This window comes from Notamacropus eugenii, chromosome 2, assembly GCF_028372415.1.
Source record: "Notamacropus eugenii isolate mMacEug1 chromosome 2, mMacEug1.pri_v2, whole genome shotgun sequence".
In the NCBI taxonomy this organism is placed as follows: domain Eukaryota; kingdom Metazoa; phylum Chordata; class Mammalia; order Diprotodontia; family Macropodidae; genus Notamacropus; species Notamacropus eugenii.
In genome coordinates, this window is record NC_092873.1 from 458,711,260 (window position 1) to 458,733,274 (window position 22,015).

The 22,015-nt window shown below is 36.0% G+C and overlaps 1 protein-coding gene and 1 long non-coding RNA gene across 3 annotated transcripts in view; one reads left to right on the forward strand and one right to left on the reverse strand.

Moving 5' to 3' along the window:
• LOC140529609 (uncharacterized) overlaps positions 1–22,015 on the forward strand; it is a 196,585-nt gene that overhangs the window by 115,605 nt on the left and 58,965 nt on the right. The window lies entirely within an intron of this gene.
• HMCN1 (hemicentin 1) overlaps positions 1–22,015 on the reverse strand; it is a 487,951-nt gene that overhangs the window by 22,636 nt on the left and 443,300 nt on the right. For both annotated transcript variants that reach the window (XM_072648379.1, XM_072648380.1), the window contains exons 97-102: positions 21,449–21,686; positions 10,147–10,209; positions 9,440–9,559; positions 8,110–8,244; positions 5,621–5,734; positions 4,603–4,728 (exon numbers count right to left, since the gene is read on the reverse strand). In XM_072648379.1, the coding sequence (XP_072504480.1) occupies positions 4,603–4,728; positions 5,621–5,734; positions 8,110–8,244; positions 9,440–9,559; positions 10,147–10,209; positions 21,449–21,686 (796 nt within the window). The remainder of the gene's footprint in view (positions 1–4,602; positions 4,729–5,620; positions 5,735–8,109; positions 8,245–9,439; positions 9,560–10,146; positions 10,210–21,448; positions 21,687–22,015) is intronic.

A 22,015-nucleotide genomic window follows, 5' to 3' on the forward strand; every position in this document is an offset into this window, starting at 1 on the left:
AATTCATTGTTCATTTTTGTTCTGTGATACAAAGAGCTTTATAAGCTCTCCATTTAACTGTATGTTATATTCTAGAAAATAAGCATTTTTATCCATTTATTTTTAATGAAATTTATTTTTCAATTAAAATCTGTTTTATCCTTTCTACTTCCTACCTATTGAGAAAAAAAAAGAAAAATGAAACTCTCATAACAAATACACATGGTTAAGCAAAACAAATTTCTATATTGGCTATAGCTAAAACATACACATCCTATTCTGTATCTTGAATCTATCCTCTCATGTAAGGAGGTAAGTAGCATGATTTCTAGGTCAATATCTTGAGTAGTATCAGATTTCACAGGGATTTGATCAATCAATTGGTCAATCAAATATTTGATTGATGTTTTAGATGCTGGGAAAACATTCTTGCCCTCAAGAGGCTTACATCTTTATTAGGGGAGATATTTACACATATAAATTAAATACATGGTAATTAGAGGAGGGAAAACACGAGTAACAGGGGTATCTGGACACAGAAGCATTTAGATGATCTCATCTATAGCCCTGTTCAGCCTGGCCTTTGTGCTGATCTCTCTAATAATGGTGAACCCCTTTGATTATCAAATTCTCCCCATTTTATGTCTCAGCCTCCTCTGGTAATGATGATCTGAAGATCACTACATATAGTTACTGATGTTATAGCTTTCAAGAAATCTTGCATAGTTTTCATAAATGCATTAGAAATATCTTGTTGGACAAGATTCTGTAAGGCAGAATTTTGCTTTACTGATTAAAAATAGTTTTTGGTAATCATCAAAGAGTAAGCATTCTGTATTGTATGTACGTTCTGTACATCTTTGAGCCAAGTGTATAATGATAAAGATGCCGTCAGATGTGGAATATTGCTTGTAAAACTGATTATTGAATATTCTCTGAGAACGCCTGCAACAAAGATGCACTTAATGTGTTTATTAGTTTTTTTATAAACTTTTTATACTGATGGAAAAGTAGGCACACTGGTTATTTGCTGATGTTCTCTCGGTCATTTTGGAAAGTATTAATGAGGTCTGAGGTGTTTTTTTCATGCTTTTGGCATTTTTCCTTACTTCATAAACCTTTTGAATTTACAACTGTGTTTCCTCCAGCACAGATTTTCTCTGTGTGTATTATATCTAGTCCAACTGCTTTTGCCATGTTTATTATCTTTTCTACCACTTCTACTACCTGTATAAGCACATTCAGAACTAATATGCTTCATTCCCAATGTGGAGTTTACTGTCTTTGATGGCAAAAAAGATTTATAAAAATGTCTTTGCAAATCTTTTCCACTTTTCATGTTTGTTATGCTTCTTCTAGCTTCATATTTAAATTCCCTTGGGAGGACTTTGCTTTGTAAAGTCCCTTGCCAAATTTTCATTAAATCGCTTTACCCTACATTGCTTCTCTCTGTTTTGTGAGGCAATACTGCTTGTAATCTTCTACCACCCTTTCCGTGAGTTTACAAATGAGTTTATTTTCTAAATGACTGCTGCCTTTGGCCGCCATAGATGTGTCTTGGCAGGCAAATCAAACGTTTACTACTGAAGGTACTTTTTGAACTCCTTTACTCTCCTCGTCACTGCAATTTTTATACATTATTTACACTTCTGTATGAAACTATGATAACATATGTGCATGTCATCATTTTTTACACAGCCCTTTTGGGGGCACCAATAACATGTTTAAATAGGTCAGGTTGAGGTTGTTTTAATTGACCACTGTGTCATCTCATTTTTATTCATCCAGCTTTGTACTAATTTTTGTCTTTGTTCTAACAAATCAGTGATCAAATTTACAGGGACAACTGATTCAGGAATGATTCTTTCCACATGAGCTCTTAGTACCATAGATTTAGAGATGGAAGGGACCTCGGAGTCCCTTATTCTTATTTTATAGATCAAGAAAGTAAGTTCTAGCAAAGTTAGGTGATTTGCCCAAGATCACAGTGGCAGAGCTTGTCAACAGGCAATCACAATGCCACGAGACTTATGTGACAACCAGTTTCATTATAAGAGAAATGAACATGCATGTGGAAACCAAAGAGTTCAGTCCTTAGAGAAGTTTATATATTTATGGCAGCGCAACAAAAAAAGTGAGAGAAAACAGAAAGGGGCATAGCATGGGAAGGAAAAGGTGCAGTAACCTCTCCTGGAGGGAAGGAGCAAGGTGATGGCAAAAGTCACATTATTTTTCCTTTGGGAACCCCTAGACTATGAAGTTAGGATGGTCTGCTTATCTGTAAAATTCACAACTGCACAAGCAGTTTTCCCACCTGGCATAGACTGACTGGTGCCTATCTTGCCTCCCAAGGACAAACAAAGAATCTAGCTTGGGGTGTAAACAACAAATTACGTCAGCTGTGGGGGTTGTCCTTGACGCATTCAGGGCTTCCTGCATGCTCTGGGTCAGTGTTTCTGGAAAAGATGACAATTCAAAAGGACAAGTTTAGGGGACTCCATAACAGCCCTGGTTGGTCAAAGGAGACTCCAGAGTATGTTGATGACAACAGCCCTTAATAAGCCACAATTCAAATGGAGTCCTCTGCCACTAAACCCAGTGTACTACACTGTGTCTAGCATGATGTAGTCTGTTAAAACAGAGTATTTCGTTTTTTGTAATGTTTTTGGATAATTGCCTTATACAGTGCCTTCTGGTTCTTTTCTCACAGAAAGCATTTATGCTGTAGGCTTCTGTGCAGCGTACAAGTCTTGGACTCAATGCTTATTCCTTATTAATGTTTTCCAAATTACTTTTTTACAATCTTGATCTGTTCTCATCTTTGTAATAAAGTCAATAAGTATCAAAGTAGATTGGAGTGCATTATCAAATTCTTCATATAATTTCTTGACTTCATCTTTTGGAATAGATTTCAATGTAAAAATTGCAATTATTTTTATGGTATGGTCTTTGTGAATAAATATCATATAATGAGCATTACAATAGAAAATGATCTAATGTCTCTTGAATTTGTTTCTTATTGCCTTTGGATGTGTGATAAAACCAAACCTTCCACATTCTTTCTTTACTTCTCTAAGCAGAAACTGTGAGGCATCTTTCCATTTATTTATATATAATTTTCTTCATTCTTCAGTGTTTTTTTTACCTCAAGAATGTCAAGATTGGTATTATTAATTCCTCCAGTCTGAATGGATATTCATTAATCATTAGTTAAGAACCTTATATTTTGAGTACCAACAACTAAGTTAAGACTTATAGATGGTACAAAAACTATGATGTTTTATGCACCTTCTGTCCTCTATTCTGTGACTATTACCATCATTGTAGAATAAAGAGACACACAGGATTGAGGGTTATTCTGTATTTTTTCTTTGTTTCATAGGTTGCCATGACCAAAGTATTTGAAACTAAATGGCCTCCTTACTAGTAATAGTAGATAGTTGAAGAGGGCTACAGATGATGAGGTCATCTAGATGCTTCCATCCAAACACCCCAGCTGCTAGTGTTTTTCCTCCCTCAATTACCATGTATTTATTTTGTATGTGTAAATGTCTCCTCTGAAAAAAAGTAAGCTTCTTGGGAGCAGGGAATGTTTTATTGTCTTGCTTCCCCCATAGGTTTTCCATAGTTATTTAGCTAGGCTTTCCTCAGAAAGCAGATGTATTATATGGCTGGGATGATGCCTTCCTAGAATGGTAGAACCTGTGAGCGCTTCTCTGCTGGCATAGCCTTTGAGAAGCCAGATTATCTTTTTAGTACAATGAGTCATTGAAGAAGGATGCTGCCAAATTTTCTCACCTGAACACACCTTTGATCAAGCTATTCTACACAGAACCTCCAATGGTTCCCCATAATTTAACACGTTAGGTTCAAATTCCTTATAATCTGTCATTCAAATTCAAGGCTTTCTATATTATGGCCTGAGAATACTTCTAGCCTTATTTCTTATTATTCTCAAAAGAATACCCTACACTCCAGCCAAACTAGATGACTTGCTTTTTCTCAGATATACAGTGTACTTTCTCAGTTCTCTGACTTTGTTAGTATTGTTCCCTCTGCTTACAATGTCTTCCTTCAATGCTTATTAATTCATCCTTACTTGTAAATATTCTATTCATGATTTGGGACTCAGTTCAAATGACAACTCTTTTATGAAGCCTTTCCTAATTCCTCCTAACTGGGTATATTTTTGACCTCCTATGAATAAATACAGAATTTAATTTGTACCTTGGGAGTCATAATCTGCCATGAATTAGAAATATTCATGCAGAGGAAAAGATTTCCCCTTATCCCTTTGTTCTTTGACCATGACAAAGGATAAAAATATAAGTTTTTCCAAGAATTATGTTTTCCACTCATTGGAAAACTGCAAAAGACCTGAATTCTTTTCAAATCTTGTTAACAGAATCTCAAAATCTGTTACCCCATGTCTGATAAAAGAAAGCACATTTACTAATAGATGTGAAATTAAGAGAAAAACTGGTCTTAGTTTCTGGTCCCCAAAATTAAAGGGATGTTTACCTCTGAGATTGTTAAATGTTTTAAAAGCTAAAGTCTTACTTGGCTTGGTGATGATCAACCTTCTGAGACTGATCTTGACTACAGAAATGCTCATGTACCTACCGATACAGGTTCCATTTTCAGCTTTAGTCATTCCATTTGGACAAAGATCAATGCATTTATAGCCACCACGTGTATTTTTGCAGTGTTGATCGGGTCTGCATACATTCTGTCTGCATTCATTCACATCTTGAGAAAATAAGGAAAATAATTCAAATTGAAAATGGCATTCTTTTCTATATGGAATAAGGAGCTTGGGTTTCTAAAGCTACATCACCATATAAACCAACATGAATCCCAATCAATGAACCTCATTGTTCTTAAGACTCATTTCTACTAGAGTACTACCTCTCAGAGTTGAGATTAAAATCAAATCAGACAATGTATGTGAAATTATTTTGAACAAATACAAAAACTTACAGATATCAAGTGTGATTACTATAAATGCCTATATATGTATACTTAGGCTAAAGACATTGTATGAATTTATTTAATCCTTATTGGTTTCAAATGATATAAGATTTATATACCTTGATGCTGCAAATTTCCAAAGAAGCCACCAAAGACACCACAGGAATGTTGCAATGAGAAAGTGTAGATCATAAAGGTAAAAAAGACTGAAAAAAGATGGTCAAGTAATAAGAAAGTAAAGTAATGAAAATGCCATGGCAGCATTTGCCTTCATACTATTTCCAAAATGACCAAATGAATATCATGTATTTTTTTTTGGTGTAGACCATGATTTCATTTGTATGGGAAATTACCAGTGGGGAAATTCACTCAGATAATGTAAATTGGTACTTGCTCATCAACTTACAGTGTTAGAAAGTTGTGTGATGTACCTAGAGATTAAGTGACTAGCTCAGGGTCACGTAGCTAGTGCATATCTCAGGCAGGGTCTGAATCCAAGTCTTCTCTACTCCTAAAGCTGGTTGTCTATCCATTGTGTCAGTCTGCTGCTGTGTATAATAGATGTCCTGAATATAAATCTGGTGCAAGAAGTAGTGTCTGAAGTTGTTTGGGGCTACATTATAAAGTTGCAAAAAAAATTGTGGACTTGATATTGAAGTCCATTTCCTACCCATGCATTTTCTGCCTTTAAGTTGATAACCAGGTTCACATCCACAGTGGAAACTTCCTATGGTATTGAAACAGCGTTGGTGACAGGAATTAGATTCTTGACATTCATTAATATCTACCAAGAAAAACAAACCATTAAGAATAAGCAGCTGTGACTCAGGTAAATTTACCTCAAATATTTAGTATTTCATATCCTGTTTCAATGATTTGTACTTATAATCATTTCCCTCTAAGACCTTTCTCAAAACCAATGTAACATTATTATAATAGGAACTATAACATCTGTCTGTGGCACTACTAATTACCCAGTCTCCCATTTTGTTCTGTCAAGTCTATCTTTGAGACCTGTTTTCTTACTTCTCACATATACTCAGTTAACAAATCCTGCCGATTTACTCTGTGTTCCAACCAAACTGGACAGCTCCCTCTACCTGGATCACACTCAGTGTCCTTTGCTCACACTGCTCCTTTTGTTTTGACTGCTCTTCTTACAATTCTCCACCTGTTGAATACTCATCCTTTAAAAGCTTCCTCAAGTGAGCTGAGATTTGATGATGAAGTTCTATAAAATGCCGGTTTCTAGATCTCTCTGTATAGGTAATGAACATCCTTCTCAGCCCTAACAGGGAGCCATCTCCAATTATCCTGATCTTTATCTTGCCACTAGACCCAGATGGTTCTGGAAGAGAAATTGAGGCTGGTGACTTTGCACAGCCCTCCCTCACTTAAATCCAATTCACTGATGTCATGATCCTCTTTGAGAAGGAAGTACTCACAACAACAGTCCTAACATAACACTTTCTAATGCAAAGGTTCTTAACATTGTGTGTGTGTGTGTGTATGTGTGTGTGTGTGTGTGTGTGTGTGTGTGTGATGGACCTCATTAAGCAGTCTGACAAAGCCAATGGACCTCTTCTTTGAATAATGTTTTTAAATGCATAAAATACACAGAATTACAAAATAATCAATTATATTGAAATACAGTTATAAAATATAACAAAAGTTCACAAACCTCATGTTAAGAACTCCTGCTCTAATGCATTTATCATACAATATAATATAACCCTAACTGTATTGTAGTCACCTGTGTAATCTTTCCCAATGAGACATTAAGGTCCTGGGGTGCACTGACTGTGTCTTACCAAAACTTCAAATTTCCCCTTATGCCTAACCTAGTGTTTTCAACACTGTGAGTATTGGATAAGGGTTTATTTTTTATTGATATTGGAGGTGACAAATACGACAGACTACTGACTAATCCATTCCATTGTTACACAAATGTAGGGAATATGATAATTACTTCTTTACTTCAAATAGTTCACATCCCTCTGACAAAGTTCAATTATGAAAAGTTACTGATGTATACGGGGTTGGGGAAAGAGGAGAGTTTTTGTAATATCTCTTGGATTCATCCCTTTCCTTCTGTTGTATTGCTGTCACACTCCTTATTTTATTACTATTGATATAGTAGCCTTCTAACTGTGCTCTCAACTTTCACTCTCTTGTATCCCATCATTGACAGATTAATCTTCTATGACGTGGATTTTCATCAAATAAGTTTTTTTCTTAAGATGGCTTATTAAATATATAATATATATCAATGTTAATTAAATATAATATAACCATACGTAATTTTATACAATTGTTATATTATAATTAAATGAATTAAAATATTGTGTGTGTGTATATGAAATAATGGCTTATTGTTTACTGGATCAAAGATCCAGATTCATTAATCTGTAATTCAATGTCTTTTATCATCTGATTCCTCTTTACTCTACCTTGCTCTGACTCCAACATGACCCATACCCTCTCTCTGCTCTGACTGGTGGCTTTTCTGTACCTTATGCAAGCTACCCTCATTTCTATCTGTGTTCATGCTATTCTTTATTCTTTCTCCCTCTGATTCTGTCTACTAATTTATCTTGCAGTTCACATCTTATACTGTCTCCAAGTTCTATCTCATCCAAGAAACTTAGCTTCCACTCCACCAAATTTTCCATAGTATTTATCATTGCCACACAAGCTAGCACTTGGTTATATTCGGCCTTGCATTATTCTCTAGCTATTTCATGGATGGACTAAAAAGGAAGCACTTGGATCCAAGTCTTCTGCTTTTTTTGTGCGTTGCACAACATAGTAGGTGCTTTGTAAACTAGAAAAATAAAGTCTGTGCTTTTATATTAGTGTGGTAAAAATCTTTTCACCAGTATTCTTCTTTTTATCTTTAATTTAGGTAAAGGGAACATGAACTAAATGCTGTCTACATTTTGCTGTAGGTTTGTTCCTCCCTAAATAGCAAAGAGTAAGCTCTTATTGGTGCAGCTTACCTACGTAGGGAGAATTTATGGAATCCTAGGTGCATTAAAATTAGAAGTGGGGTCAGTCCTATCTAACTCAAAGCTTCTTTGAAGATGAGGTAAAAGGTGAGTAGTTTTGTTTCTCAGCATAGCATGCATCAAACTGAAGGGTCTTCATTGTCTCACATACCCTGACAGCTCAGTCCATCAGTTGTCCGCCGAAAGCCAGTCCCACACCTGACCACGCATCGATAGGAGCCGATGGTATTGTCACAGTCCTGACCTGCATGGCAGCTGTATCCGCCCAAAGCACATTCGTCAATGTCTGCAACAAAGGTTCAGTTGATTGGAGTGAACTGAATACTTCAACTAAGAAATATTAACGTTGAGAAATAGGAGGATCATTACTAGATTGCTCTTAGGAAAAAACGTTTCAAAATTGAAAATAAGCCTTTTTGGGTCAGGGGTCCGAAGCAGAGAGGGAGGTTATATAGGGGAGTTAGTTTCTCCCTTTTGAATATAAAAGCATCCCTTCCTAGGCGGAAGGTGGTGTAAAACCTCTCCCTCCCTTTTTGCTTTCAGTCATCAAACTAGATGCTTCTCTGTGTTTTGGAGGACAGCATTTTTGGTTGCTGTTTTAGGATGGTGGATAGAGTTTGCCAGTAATGCAATTCATAGGCTCCTAGAGATGGAGTTAGAATGAACCTGAAAGACTATGGAGTCCACCTTCTTCAACTTAAAAATGAGGAAACTGAGTTTTTAGAGGTTAAGTGACTTTTCCATAGTAACACAGCCAGTAAGGGTCAGAGGTGGGACTTCAACCCAGGTCCTCCTGACTCCAAGCCCAGTACTCTATTGCCTCTGAAGCTGCTTAAGGTGGAAGTTACCAATTTACCACAGAGCTAATGCAACAGTGGTAAGGCTAGTGAACATGACAGGAAGGAAACCTTAGGCAGTGTCTGAAGCAAATCCCCCATTACTTCAAACTCTGGTAGAAACTTGTCTCAGTTTCCCCTGAAAAGGATCATGGATTTAAAGGTCCCTGAGCATACATACACGCATGCACAGGGTAGCCCCAAAGTCTTAGTGCTATTTCAAATATTTAAATTAATATAAATATCAATTAATTAATTAATTAATATGAATGTTTAAATTAATATAAATATTAATATTTTAAATATATTTTTAAAGATTTCCCTATTACTTTAACCCCTAGTAGAAATGAGTGCTATTAATTATTTTAAGTTTATTAAAGATTACTAAAGTTTAACACTGAATCAAGACTTTTAGGTCACCCATATCACGCCCTCTGATTCCAAACCTAGTGCAGTGCTCTCTTTCACTAATGCTTTACCAAACTTGACGCAGTTAATAATCATGACCTATTATCAACAACTTGGGGTAAAGTGGTCAGAAGCTGAGGAGAAGTTAAGGCTGGAATATTCTTTCTTTTTTTGAAACTTTGAGAAAAATCTTTGTCATTGTCAGAATGTCCCTAATGGTTGAAGTTTTGTGAATACCTTGACAAGTTCTTCCATCAGCAGCTATGGTGAGGCCTTTGGGGCAGGAACAGTAATAAGTTCCCATAGCATTGTGACAGCTATGAGAACAGGGATTTCGAGCTGCACATTCATCTTCATCTGAAAGAAAAGACAATCATATCTAAACATCTGAGGTACAAAGCCTTGTTCAAGTAGTGAGTCACAATGATTCTTGGATATTGAAGGGGAAAATAATTTTAAATATGCTTGATCTCATCCTAAACTATACATACTAAAAGCACTTACTAAAAATAAGGTTTTCCCCATAACCTTCTTCCGCCCACTCCCCACCCCAATACTCTTTAAGGTTTTCAGACTTCTCAGTTTCAGTTGTCTAAAATCTATAGCAACCATTCAATGAAAAACAAATGTACTGCATCAATGCTCCCATTCTCCAAGAGCCTGTGCCCCACATGCTTGGATGCCCTGATCTGTGGTTGCCCTGTGGTTTCCTGATACATGGGCAGGTGGAGTGGCTTGGCTCTTAGCCTCATTCCCATTGTCCTCTTCTAAGCATTTAGCACTTCTGAGGCTGGGTAAGTAGGTGGCTAAGCAATTGCTATCACATATGTGACTGCTGCACTATCCCTTCCAAAGTGTTTTCTATGTAAACACTCCAACTGTGTCCTTGGAAGCCAATCCTGGAGAAGTTTACCATACAAATTTATGCTTATTTTTTCACTTACCAGCACAGAAGGGTCCAGCTGAATCTAACATAAACCCAGAAGGGCACTGATTGCTCCTGTCTCCTATCATGGAAGAAATCGGGATTTATTGGTGGGTGAAAACATTAACACTTCATTTTCTTTTCAGTGTAACCTACACTATAATAATGTTGCAACACAATATTTGAAAACACATTAACAGTGGAAAATTTTCATGTTTTTAATCTAAGTATTGTATGAACTCTAATCCAGAGGTTGTTGACATGTTGTCAGCAGCTGCAGATTTCTGTTTAATTTGTTTACATGAAGTCAAAGGAAAACTTTAAAATGTTGTTCAGGGGTAACTATAAAACAATCAGATGACTGTTGACATGCCAGACTGACCACAGAACAAAGTCCTCATTACCCTTGAAAACATTACCCAGAACTTTCCTCCAAATAGGAGTAATTTTGTCAGGCAGCCTTAGGAAGTTTGCTGTAACGTACAATGTCACTTTCAGAGAAACAGAATGTCGGGGCTAGAGGATCACTGAGTCAATGCTTTGATTTACAGATAAGCAAACTGAGATCTAGAAGGGTGAAGTGACTTATTCAGGGTTATGTAGATAGTAAGTTGCAGAGTTAGGATTTGAAGTAAAGTCCTCTGATTTCAAATTTAGTGTCTTTTAAAAAAAAAATCATGCCATATAAATCTAGAGACTAAATGACCAGGAATAAGGGAATTAGATTGTGGAGAGACTCTTATGCTCCTGTCAATCTACTTCCCTGCCATGTATTTATAAAGGTTACATCCTTGCCTGGAATACATTTTCTCATGTTTGCTTGTAGAAATGGCTTCTTTCAAGGACCAGTTGAGCTACCATATCTTCTGAAAGTGATCTCTCTATCCGCACATTTTTCTAGAACATATTGTCTAGATATCTTCTTTGTTTCTATAACAAGGTATCTATGGTTTGTAATAATTTGTGTTCGTGCTGTATACCTTCATCCTACTATAAGATCCTTGTGGGCCGAGATTGTCATTTTTCTTCTTTGTATCCCTGCAGTGCTTTGTATTGAATAAGGACTGAAAATGGTGTAAATGGGGTGTGGTTAAGTACTTAAATACTTGGTTAAGTATTTGTTATTAAGGGCCCAAGTGCTCAGAAAGCTCAGGAATATAATCCATTCACACCTTAACAACAGTTAAACTGTGCCCCATTAGTCAGCACCTCTAGAGTGTCTGTGGACATACATGATCACCACTATTGATAACTCACACTAGACTAGTGCTGTTACTTCATCTTATCTTCTCATTGTCTAATTTTGTTAGAAATTTGGAAAGGATGGCCAGAGGAATTATTTCTAAAAATGTTAACTGCAAACTTGCCCTGTCTGAATATTTTACATTTACAAAGTGCCATTCTAAGCTATATTTTTAGAGGTTTGAAAACTTATTCATTGCATAGAGATTTTTAGTTGTAAAGATTATATTTGATATGTATAAACTCTCATATGTATACTACACATATACACACCACCTGGTGAAACATACCTAGAATGTATCTAATGAACATTTTCTCACATGGCAATTTTAAGATACTTAACATTTGATTCACAAACTAACTGCATTAATTCCATATTATTCTCAATTAAGAAATCCCCATAAAATGTTAATGTATCAGAGATTTAGAACTAGATAAATATCTCTTTGCTCTGTCTCATCTTCACTATGATTTTCCTTCAGGACAATAATCTTTTAAATTGATTTTTGCAAAGCTAATTGTTTTTTGGCAGCAAAAACAATTAGGTAGTATGTCTTGGTGAACGAGGTTAGGAAAGGATCATAATGATGACAAGTATATCATCAGTGTATAGCATGTGTAGTATAAGGTCTTTCTAGAAGAGACCTTAGAGATCATCTGAACCACACTGCTCTATGTAAATAAAGAAGTTAATCAGCACTGGAGACTTAAACTGAATGTGGAGAATTTAGGACATAAAACACAAAATTGAACATATTAAAAATGTAAGGGTATTCTATTTGTTTAGCTACCTAGAGAAAAAAAAAACCTAGCAAGGAAGATAATTTGCGAAAGCAGTTTCACAGGGAAAAATTTTGAACTTCCTTGTTCATTATTAATTGTAGAATTAAATCCCTAGTGCCAGAGGATAGCTTCTCTTTGATTTAAAATGTTTAAAACAATATGACAGAAGGTCTTCAGTGAAGTACCCTAGAGGTCTCCAATTGGCCCTGTGTTTGACATTTTTATCAAAAACTTGGGAAAGAGGATAGCTGGTGTATGTGTTAGATTGGCAGATGACACAAAATTAGGGATAGTTCTCATACTGGGTGTCAGAGTAAGGATACAAAAGGATCTTGAAAGGCTTAAAACATTAGGTTGAATTTATTTTTCACTTTCTTTTTCTTTTCCTTTTCAACATGGCTAACACAGAAATAGGTTTTGCATGACTTCACATATAAAATGACATCCTATTGCTTTATCAAAGGGTGAGGGAGAGATAGGAGGGAAAGAGAGAATTTGGAACTCAAAATTAAAAAAAAATCAGGCTGTATTTATTTGGTTGAAATTCAGTAGGAGTAAATATCAAGTCTTGCATTTGGGTAAAAAAATCAATTCCATATATATACATACATATATACATACATATACACATACATACATACATACATATATACATACATACATACATAAATACATAAATATATATATATGAGATAGGGGAGCCATTGGATAGATAGGAAATGTTCTGAGAAGGAGCTGGGGATTTTAGTGGAGTGAAAGCTCAATGTATTAAGTCAGCATTATAATGTGGAAGTCAGAAATGATAATGCAATCCTGGGCTGTGTCAGGAGACAGTCTTTCAGTACTAGGGGAGTGATAATCCCACTGTACTCTGCCTCAGATCTTATCTTTCATACTATATTCAGTCCCAGTCACTGTGATTTAAGGACATTGATAAACTGGAGACTGTCCAGAGGATGCTAAAAGGCCTGGAGTTCATGGCATATGAGAAATGGTTGAAGAAAGTGAGCCTATTTATTATTTAGTGGAAAAAAGAAGACCAGGAGGTGGGATAACCCATGATAGCTGTGCTCAAGTACTTGAAGGGCTGTCATGCGAAAGAGGATTTGTTCTCTTTGACCCTCGTGGGCCAAACTAGGAGCAATGGGTAGAAGTTGCAAAGATGCCAAATTACTTTTGATGTCAGGAAAAACTTCCTAACAATTAGAGTTGTCCCAAAGAGGCAAGTTTTGCCTTGAGAGGTGATGAGATCTCCCTCCTTGGAAGTCTTCAAGCAGAACCTGGATGACCGCTTGTCAAGTATATTATAGTGGGGACTACCTTGGCCAGTGGGTTGGAGCTGATGGCCACCAAGGGCCTTGCCATCTCTCACTTTCTCTATTTCATTTTTGTCTTTGTCTCTCCCCAGTGACTGTCACAGAACTGCACACATCGTAGGTACTAATGAATACTGGCTGGTTGGATGACTGATTGGTAGGCTACCTCATCCCATCTGACACCATCATACTGTAATAGTAAAGTTTTGGTAGTTATGGCAGGAAAATTTTGACAAGAAAAACAAAACTTGTGGCAGTAGAGATTTAGGTTAGATATAAGAAGGAATGTTCTGACAGAAAAAAGGTTATTAAGCAGTGAAACAGGTTAGAGGGTCTAATTATAAGTTTCAACAGATATTTATTAGGTACTTACTAATACAAGCTCCTGTGCTAAGCACTGGTGCTACAAAGACAAAAATGTAATAGGCCCTCCCTTCAAGGAATGCTTATTGTGTTCTAGAAAATGCAAAGGTACACGTATAAATGAGTATGAGAGCCTATTTAAATCAGAGAAGACCAAGAAAGGCCATAGGGAGTAACCTCTCTTAATTCTAGTGCCTTTCTTCTGTCACTTACCCCTGTTTATCCTGATCATAGCTTGCTTTGTATATATTTTGTTTACATGTTGTCTCCTCCATGAGACTGTGAGTTCCTTAAGGCTCGAGACTGTCTTTTGCCTTTTTTTTGTATCCTCAGTGCATGGCACCTCGTAGGCACTTAATAAATGTTTACTGATTGATTGAAGTGCTTTAAAGCACTAGGGATTCTACAAGGTGGAGCACTTAAACTATGCCAGGCTCTCTGTTAAGCAGTGGAGATACAAAGAAAAGCTAAAAATATATTCAAGGGAGCTTATGTTTTAAATGACAGAGCTAACATGCAAAAAAAACATTGTATGTTTAAGATATATCTATCTATCTATAGATGGAGCAATGGTTAGAAGGTAATCTCAGAAGGAATGCACTACCAGTAGGTGATGGGATTAGGAAAGGCAGGTAGAACAAGGTAGAATTCGAGATGTCTCAAAACAAGCCCGGGAATCCAGGAGGCAGAGAGGAGGAGGGAGAATATCATAGGCATGGGCATAGCCAGTGAAAAGTATGTAGTCTGGTGATGGAGTGTCCTGGGACAGGAATGCCAAAAGGTTAGTATCCCTGGATCATACCATATGTGAAGGAGAGTAAATTGGAAGACAAATGGAAAGATAGGAAGAGGCCAGGTTGTGAAGGGTTTTAAAATCCAGAATGCTTTACAGGTTGGGCATCATTGTGTTAGTGATAGATTAGGATTATAATTTTTTAAATCCTAAGACTTTCAGTGAATGGAGAAAGAACTCACTTAGAGATGGTATGGCAGTTATCATGTTTTCAAAGTGACCCAAAAGAAGAGAGAGAATACACTATACTTCTATTTAGGCAAACACTCAACATGTATTGGGCCCCTTTCAAGGCTTTCATTAGTGTTCTTTTAGTAGAACCTCACATTCCTATAGAACTTTAAAGTTGAAAAAGCATTTCACAACTCCTTGAGGAAGGAATTACTATCTCCATTCATAAATGAGAATACTAAGTAAGGTTAGAGAGGTTATGTGGCTTGACTAACGTCACCCAGCCCATAAATACTGGAGCCAGGATTCAGTGGTTCTTACTCCAGGAACATGACTTTATACTGCACCATCAGGTCTTCTTGGGAATTTAGACTGTTTTTATTTTTGTTTTTATTTTTTTTAGAATTTTTGTAGCCAAGGGCTAACCTAGTTAAGCTTTCAATCTTCCCTCTTCTCCAGTAGTGATAGAACAATGCAGCGACAGGACCTGGGACACAGCAGGTACATACAGGACCTAAATACGTGTCTGTTGAATAAAGGAATTGATGTTAAGATTAGCTGTTCAAAATGTGTTTGGCTTACATGTATTTTTCAGAAATGGGTGATTAAATTTATGATCATAGAAAGTTATTTTGATTTATAGCTGACCTGAAAGGGCAGCTAGTGGTGCTATGGATAGAGCTTCCTGAGCACAGGAAGACTCATGTTGCTGAGTTCAAATCTGCCCTCAGACACTTACTAGCTAGCTGTGTGATCCTGGGCAAGTCACTTACCCCTGTTTGCCTCAGTTTCCTCAACTGTAAAATGAGCTGGAGAAGGAAATGGCAAACTACTCCAGTATCTTTGCCAAGAAAACCCCAAATGGGGTCACAAAGAGTTGACCACGACTGAAAACAACTAAACAATAACAAAAGAATGGTCTGAAAACTTCAGCAAAAAGCAGGGATCAATAGTTAACATTATGTGTAAATGATTTATCCAGTCAAATTCCTGAGACACAAAAAGAAGAGAAAATGAATCGGAAAGTAGCTAAGGGCACAATGCACCTTTCATATTTCTAATATGTGCCTCATTCTCCCTGATTAGACAAGAAAGACAAAGGACCAAGGTGGAAGGAGATCTATTTTGGGGAATATGTTTCAGTTTAAGTACTATGCTGATAAAAGCCAAAGAAACAAGTTTTTATTGTTATGTTATTACATGATTTGTATTACTTAGCTAATTTAAGAAAGGCTTTGATTTTTGACAGAGCTGACTTTAATACAGGCTATGATGCTCTGCAGTGCAACCAGGAACCCAGACATGCATATTGGGTATAGAGATGATCACAGACAGGCTGGCCAAGAGAAACAGTTTCATTGTAAATTGACAGTGTATCTCTGAGGAAATTTAAAAAAAGCAACCTTTTTAGAGAGAGTATTAGAGAGATGGAACACAAGTGGGATGGGAGTTGGGGTTGGATTTGAAAGCAGCTAGCTGGCAGGTAAGAGACTGAACTGCATGGTTGGAGCGAGAAAATATCAAGGCAGGGCCTTATTCCAAGAGCTCCTCTCCTCTTATAGAAGACTGGTACTAGAACCACTTCAAGACTATGAGGAGCCCCCTCTGCTAAGGATTCACATTCCACACTGTTCTTATTTTGAACCTCTAGAGAGCCAACTCCTCCAACTCCTTTCAAGAAGGAAACATGCATGTGTACGATGAATAAGAATCAAAACAAATGAGGCAAACTCCTTTGCCAGTTAATCTCCTAAGTGTCTTTGGATGCAAACTTTGCTGTGAGATATCTGCTGGGGTGCATTCTGAAGAAGCAAGAACATCACCAAAAAAGGGCAATGTGGATTATTTTAACTTGGGCTCACAGCTCAAAGCTAGAAATCCAGCAAACATTTACTATCTATAAAATAACATCATGGAATACTTGAAGAAATTTCAGAACCCCACAGATATTGGCATGCTCCTTCTAATAGAAAAGGAAACTCCCAGAGAGAAACATTAAAGCACCACATGGCATAAAAGAACTCAGAGATGAATTACAATGAACGACATTTGCAAAGGGAAAGTAGTCTAAAAAATAATCACTTTAAATAATTCCAGGCACAAGGAAAAATGTTCAAATCTGCTGATTTCTTATTCCTTCAGTATTTGTGATTCATCCAGAATTTCACCAGTTATGTCTAAAACATAAGTTTATACTGCTTTGCATGGATTCTGAAATAGACATTCCCTTTGGTAAATATTTAATTAAAAATAACTTTTTTTCCTTTTTAAGGATCCCAGATTGCAGAAAAGTATTGTAGTTTGCTTTTCTCACTGTATGTATGGGTGAATAAAGAATCCGACAAATTATAGAAGGAACCATTCTATTAATTACACTAGAGACAGCCTGCTATAGCTCATTCACGCATTCTAACAAAACATGTAAGCACCTTCTGGTGCTCACTGTAAAGCATTGTCATAGGTGCTGGAGGAGAAGCAGTTTAGCTAAGATGTAGTCAGTCTCTGCATTCATTGAGCTTACAATATAGTAGGAGGATAAGACATAAACACAGAGTACCCAACACTGCATGCTAAGTACATTAGAGAAATGTAAAATAAATGCTATGTGAGGACTGGGGAAGAGGGTCATTGAGATCAAGGAAAGGCTCTTGAAAAAGGTAGTATTTATACTGGGTTCTGAAGGATGGGTAGAAATTCAGCTGGTAAAAAAAGGGAAAGGAGAAAATCCCAGGTAGGGAGAAAAACAGCATGAGTAATATCTTGGAAGGAGGGATGCTCTTGGTATGTTCAAAAACAAAGAGAAGTACAATTTGATTGGTGTGGAGAGGGAAGGAATATGAAATAAAGTTGGAAATGTAGTATAGGGACTGATGTAGAGGGCCTTGAATACCAGGAAAAGGAGTTTAAAGTTTTTTTTTTTCAGTGGCCAATAGGGCATGCCTGATGATTTCAAAAATATATATATTTTATTGATGATTTTATCTTTACAGCACATCATTTTTTGAGGAAAACCCGTCAAAACCAACCTCTTCTCCTTCCTTTAGACTGAGCCTTTTCTTATAGCAAAGAAAACACTGCAGTATATATAGAGAGGGGCATATTATGTATCTTATGTATATTACGCATATACAACACATTTGACATTGTAAACAACATTCTGTCATAGTACTGCTCTGTTTTTGTGCTGTGGGGAAATATTTTCCTTATCTGTTCTTTGGAATCTTCATTAATTTTTCCCAATTATTCAGTATAAGTAATCTTTTCATTTGCATACTTATATTCTATAAACTTATCGCTTATTTGATTATGTTTATTTTACTCTAAATCAGTTTATACAAACTAATATATTTTGGATAGAAAGATGATGTAAAATCAGAATTCTTCAACACAAATTTTTAGAAAAGAGAAAAGGAAATTTACTGCTTGCTTAATTTTTTTGAAAATTTTTAAAATTTCCCATTTTGTTTAGGGTTTTTGTATTTTTATATTTTCTTCAGTTTCCTTTTCATTCTCAGTTTTGCTAGTATATGCCTCTATATAGTGGTTTCTGGTGGTTCTCTTTACTTTGTTGTAAATTCAGTTTGCTTATTTTTTATTTTGTAATTTGATTTTCTACTTTATTTTTCTTGAGTAGGCTACTAATGTTAATTTATGCTCATTTATTAAAGGCCATATTCCAAGTGGTGTTCTAAGTGTATGGAATACATACACACACAAAGAAAAAAAATAGTCCTTACCCTCAAGGAGCTCCCATTCTCTTGGATAAGACAACATGCAAACAACTATGTTCATATAAGATGTTTATTTATTTCTTCTCTAATTTTCAAAATTTTACCTTCCATACTTGTTTTAAGGTGACTCTTTTTAAAAAATCTTTTTAGTTACATGTTCAGATTATTAATCCCTTCTTTCTTTCTATTTTGTAGGCTTAAGTTTTCAGAGAAATAAGTTTTCTTGGGAGCCTTAGCTGTGTCCCCCAAGTTTTGGTATGTTATCTCATTTTTGTAATTAGATTCAACACATTACTTTTGTGACTTATTATTTGACTCACTCATTATTTAATGTGTCACTATTAAGTCTCCACTTAGGTCTGTATCTTTTGTTCATATTTCATTTATTCATTTCTATTTTTGTTGCATTAGGTTTTATAAACAATATTTTAATTATATTTGGTGTTTCACATTTACTTATGTTTTCTTTATGTAGTAGCACATGATTCGTTTATACAAAAGCATTATGAGATGCTGAGAACATGTGTTTTCTTTAATGAGTCAATTTAGAAGTCACCATAGATCAGTCAAACTTAATTTATCCAGTAACTTAGAGGTTCAGAAAAAAAAAAGTGCTACATGGTTTATAGTATATGGAACATTTTGTCTTTAACCTTTTTGGGGGTGGGGTGGGAGGAGGGATATATGTCTGGCAGTAGGATTGCCAGATCAAAGAGCATAGACATTTTACACTTTCTTTCCAAACTGCTTTGCAGAACGGTTGGGCCAATTCAGGGTTTCCAGAATGGGAAAGAGAACTCAGAGGTTACCTAGTCCAACCCCCTTGGTTTACATATTGGAAAATTCAGGCTCAAGGAGATTAAATGACTTGCCCAAGATCATGTAGGCAGTAAGGTGGAATTTGAATCTCAGGTCCTTAACTCTAATCCCAGTGATCTTTCTACCCTATCATGCTATCTCTAATAAAATTCATTCAATTCTATATTTTTCTTGTTAATATTTTTGTTGAGTTCATCTATTTCTGAAAAAGGAATATTAAAGTATCCTATTGTTTTTGTTACTGTTGATGTCTTTTTACAATTCATTCAGCTTTTCTTAAGAAATTAGTCACGACTGATTACATTTAATGCATATATTTTTATTATCACTTTTTTTCATTGTCTTATGGTAATTTTAAGCACACTAAATTTTATTTTATCCCCTCATCTGTACTCTGTATGTTTCAAATATAGTTCTTGTATGCATAAAATTGTTGGATTATATTTATTGCAAAATTTAATCTACTATATCCAGGATTATAATTATTGTTTGTGATTTCTTCTATTAAGTTATCCCTATCTATCTATTTCTCTTCTCAAATTCTGATGAGTTTTTATCTGGGCCTCCAGTACCACCTTTCCTCTCCCCATTGAGAAGAATGCTTCTGTGCAATTTCAGTACTTATTATATTGATTTATTAATGGGAGATGGATTGGTGGTATTCACAGAATGGAGGCAGTCTGGTATAGTGAAAATATTTGGATTCAGGGACCTATCTTTGGTACATTCCTCTGTACCTCAGTTTCTTAATCTGTAAAATGAAAGGGGATTGGAATAGATGACCTTTGAAATCCCTTAGTTAACTTATCTTAGTGGGAAGACTTGTTGAGAGATAACTGAAATATTAGAAATGGTTAGTAATGAATCATGCAGGGATGGTGGCAGTGGGGGAGAAAGAAAGTTGGACAGCTTGAAGAAATGTTATTGAGGTGGAATTCAGCAGATTTAGTAAATGATTAGATTTGAAAGGTGAGAGAGAGCAATAAAAGATATTACCATGTCCTGAAACATTAGAAACTGGTTCAATGGTGATGTCACAGAAAATATAATCAGAAGCAGGTTTAAGAGAAAGATAATTTTGGATTTGACCATGTTGAACGTAAGGTGTTTGTGAGACCCTACAGTGAAGTTGTTGGTAGATGCAGTTCCATATTTCAAAAAAAAGCCAAGGCTGGAGATTTTGATTAGGGAATTATTAGCATGTAGGAGGTAGTCAAAGTCACATGAGTGAATAAGATTGCAAAGAAAGAGAGTATAGAGTGAAAGTTGAGAAGAAAAGGTAGGACTTTGGGGAATACTCAAATTAAAGAGACAGGAAGATGACAAGCAGTCAAACAAAGAGAAGCAGAGAAATAGCCTCATACCTGGATTTGTACATCACAAGGTTGTAGGTTTTGAAGAACCAATTTCAGCAGAATGACGAGGGAAAAGGGTATATTGCAAAGGGTTGATGAAGGAGTAGACTGATTGAATGTATGCAAATTTTTCAACAAATTTAGCAGGGAAGGGTAGTAGAGAGATGTGATGGTAGCTAGCTGAGTTCATCAGTTGGGTAGAGGGCATATTTTTCCTCTGTGACCAAAGGGAAGGAGAGAAGGTAATCCTGAAAAATTCCAAGGAATAGAGAAAGGGACCAAGGCAGATGGTCTAAGTCTTTTCAGTGGAGTATGAAGTTAGGCCATCTTCAGTTAGTATGGTGGAGAAAGTACTATGCTAGCTTAGAGGAGAAATGAAAGGTTTTGAATGGCTCCTGTGGGGAATGAGAGAGGGAGTTGAGTAAAGGAGAAGGTTCGTTAAGGAACAATGAGATTACATTGAAACATTCAGAAACACAACAAGTCAAGGCATACTCCCCAAAGAATAATATTTTTTAAACTGTACAAAGAAGAGTTCTGCCAGATTATCTCTAAGATCCTTTTCAAGCTCTACATTCTATAATACTAAGTGCATGCAATGAAAGTCTCATACTACAAATTTAGGATATAACATGAGTGTTGATCCTGTCTCTTAACAACCTTACATTATAAAAAAAGGATTCCATTGAGGTTTTTTGCCCTTTTAGTAAGAACACAGTGGTATAAGTATAGGAATCTTTAAAATTACCTTTAGAGATTGAAGCATGGATTTTAAAACCCAGAGTTTCTTCTAATTGGTTGTAATCAGATGCAATGGAAGAGGCATGGAGGGTTTCTACCAAGAATGGCATTCTTCCCAGAGTGTGATCATAGGAAATGGTATGATTCCAAGTATATGGGACGCTAACACCATCAACAGTGAAAAGTCGGGTGGAGTACGCATATAGTTGGCCAGGACCTGTTTGAATATAGTCTTCTGTGTAATCCTAAAATAAACAATATGTATTTGAATATCAGGATGTAAAAGCTCATACCATTTTTTTCCTCTCTGAAGATTCCCCCAGGAAGAAGAATTCTAAAATGCTTTGTTATGCAAAGACAATATAATCTTAAAACATATGTGATGATAGAGTCCTAAACATTTTATTTATTTTGGTTTGATAAGGTCACTGCTATAGTATAGGAGAATATGGAACTGGCTTTGGAGTCAAGAAAACCTGGGTTCAAGTCCTGCCTACAATATATACTAGCTGCATGACTTGGAAAGGTACTTAACCTGTGAGTGCCCCAGGTAATTCTCAAAAACTCAATTATA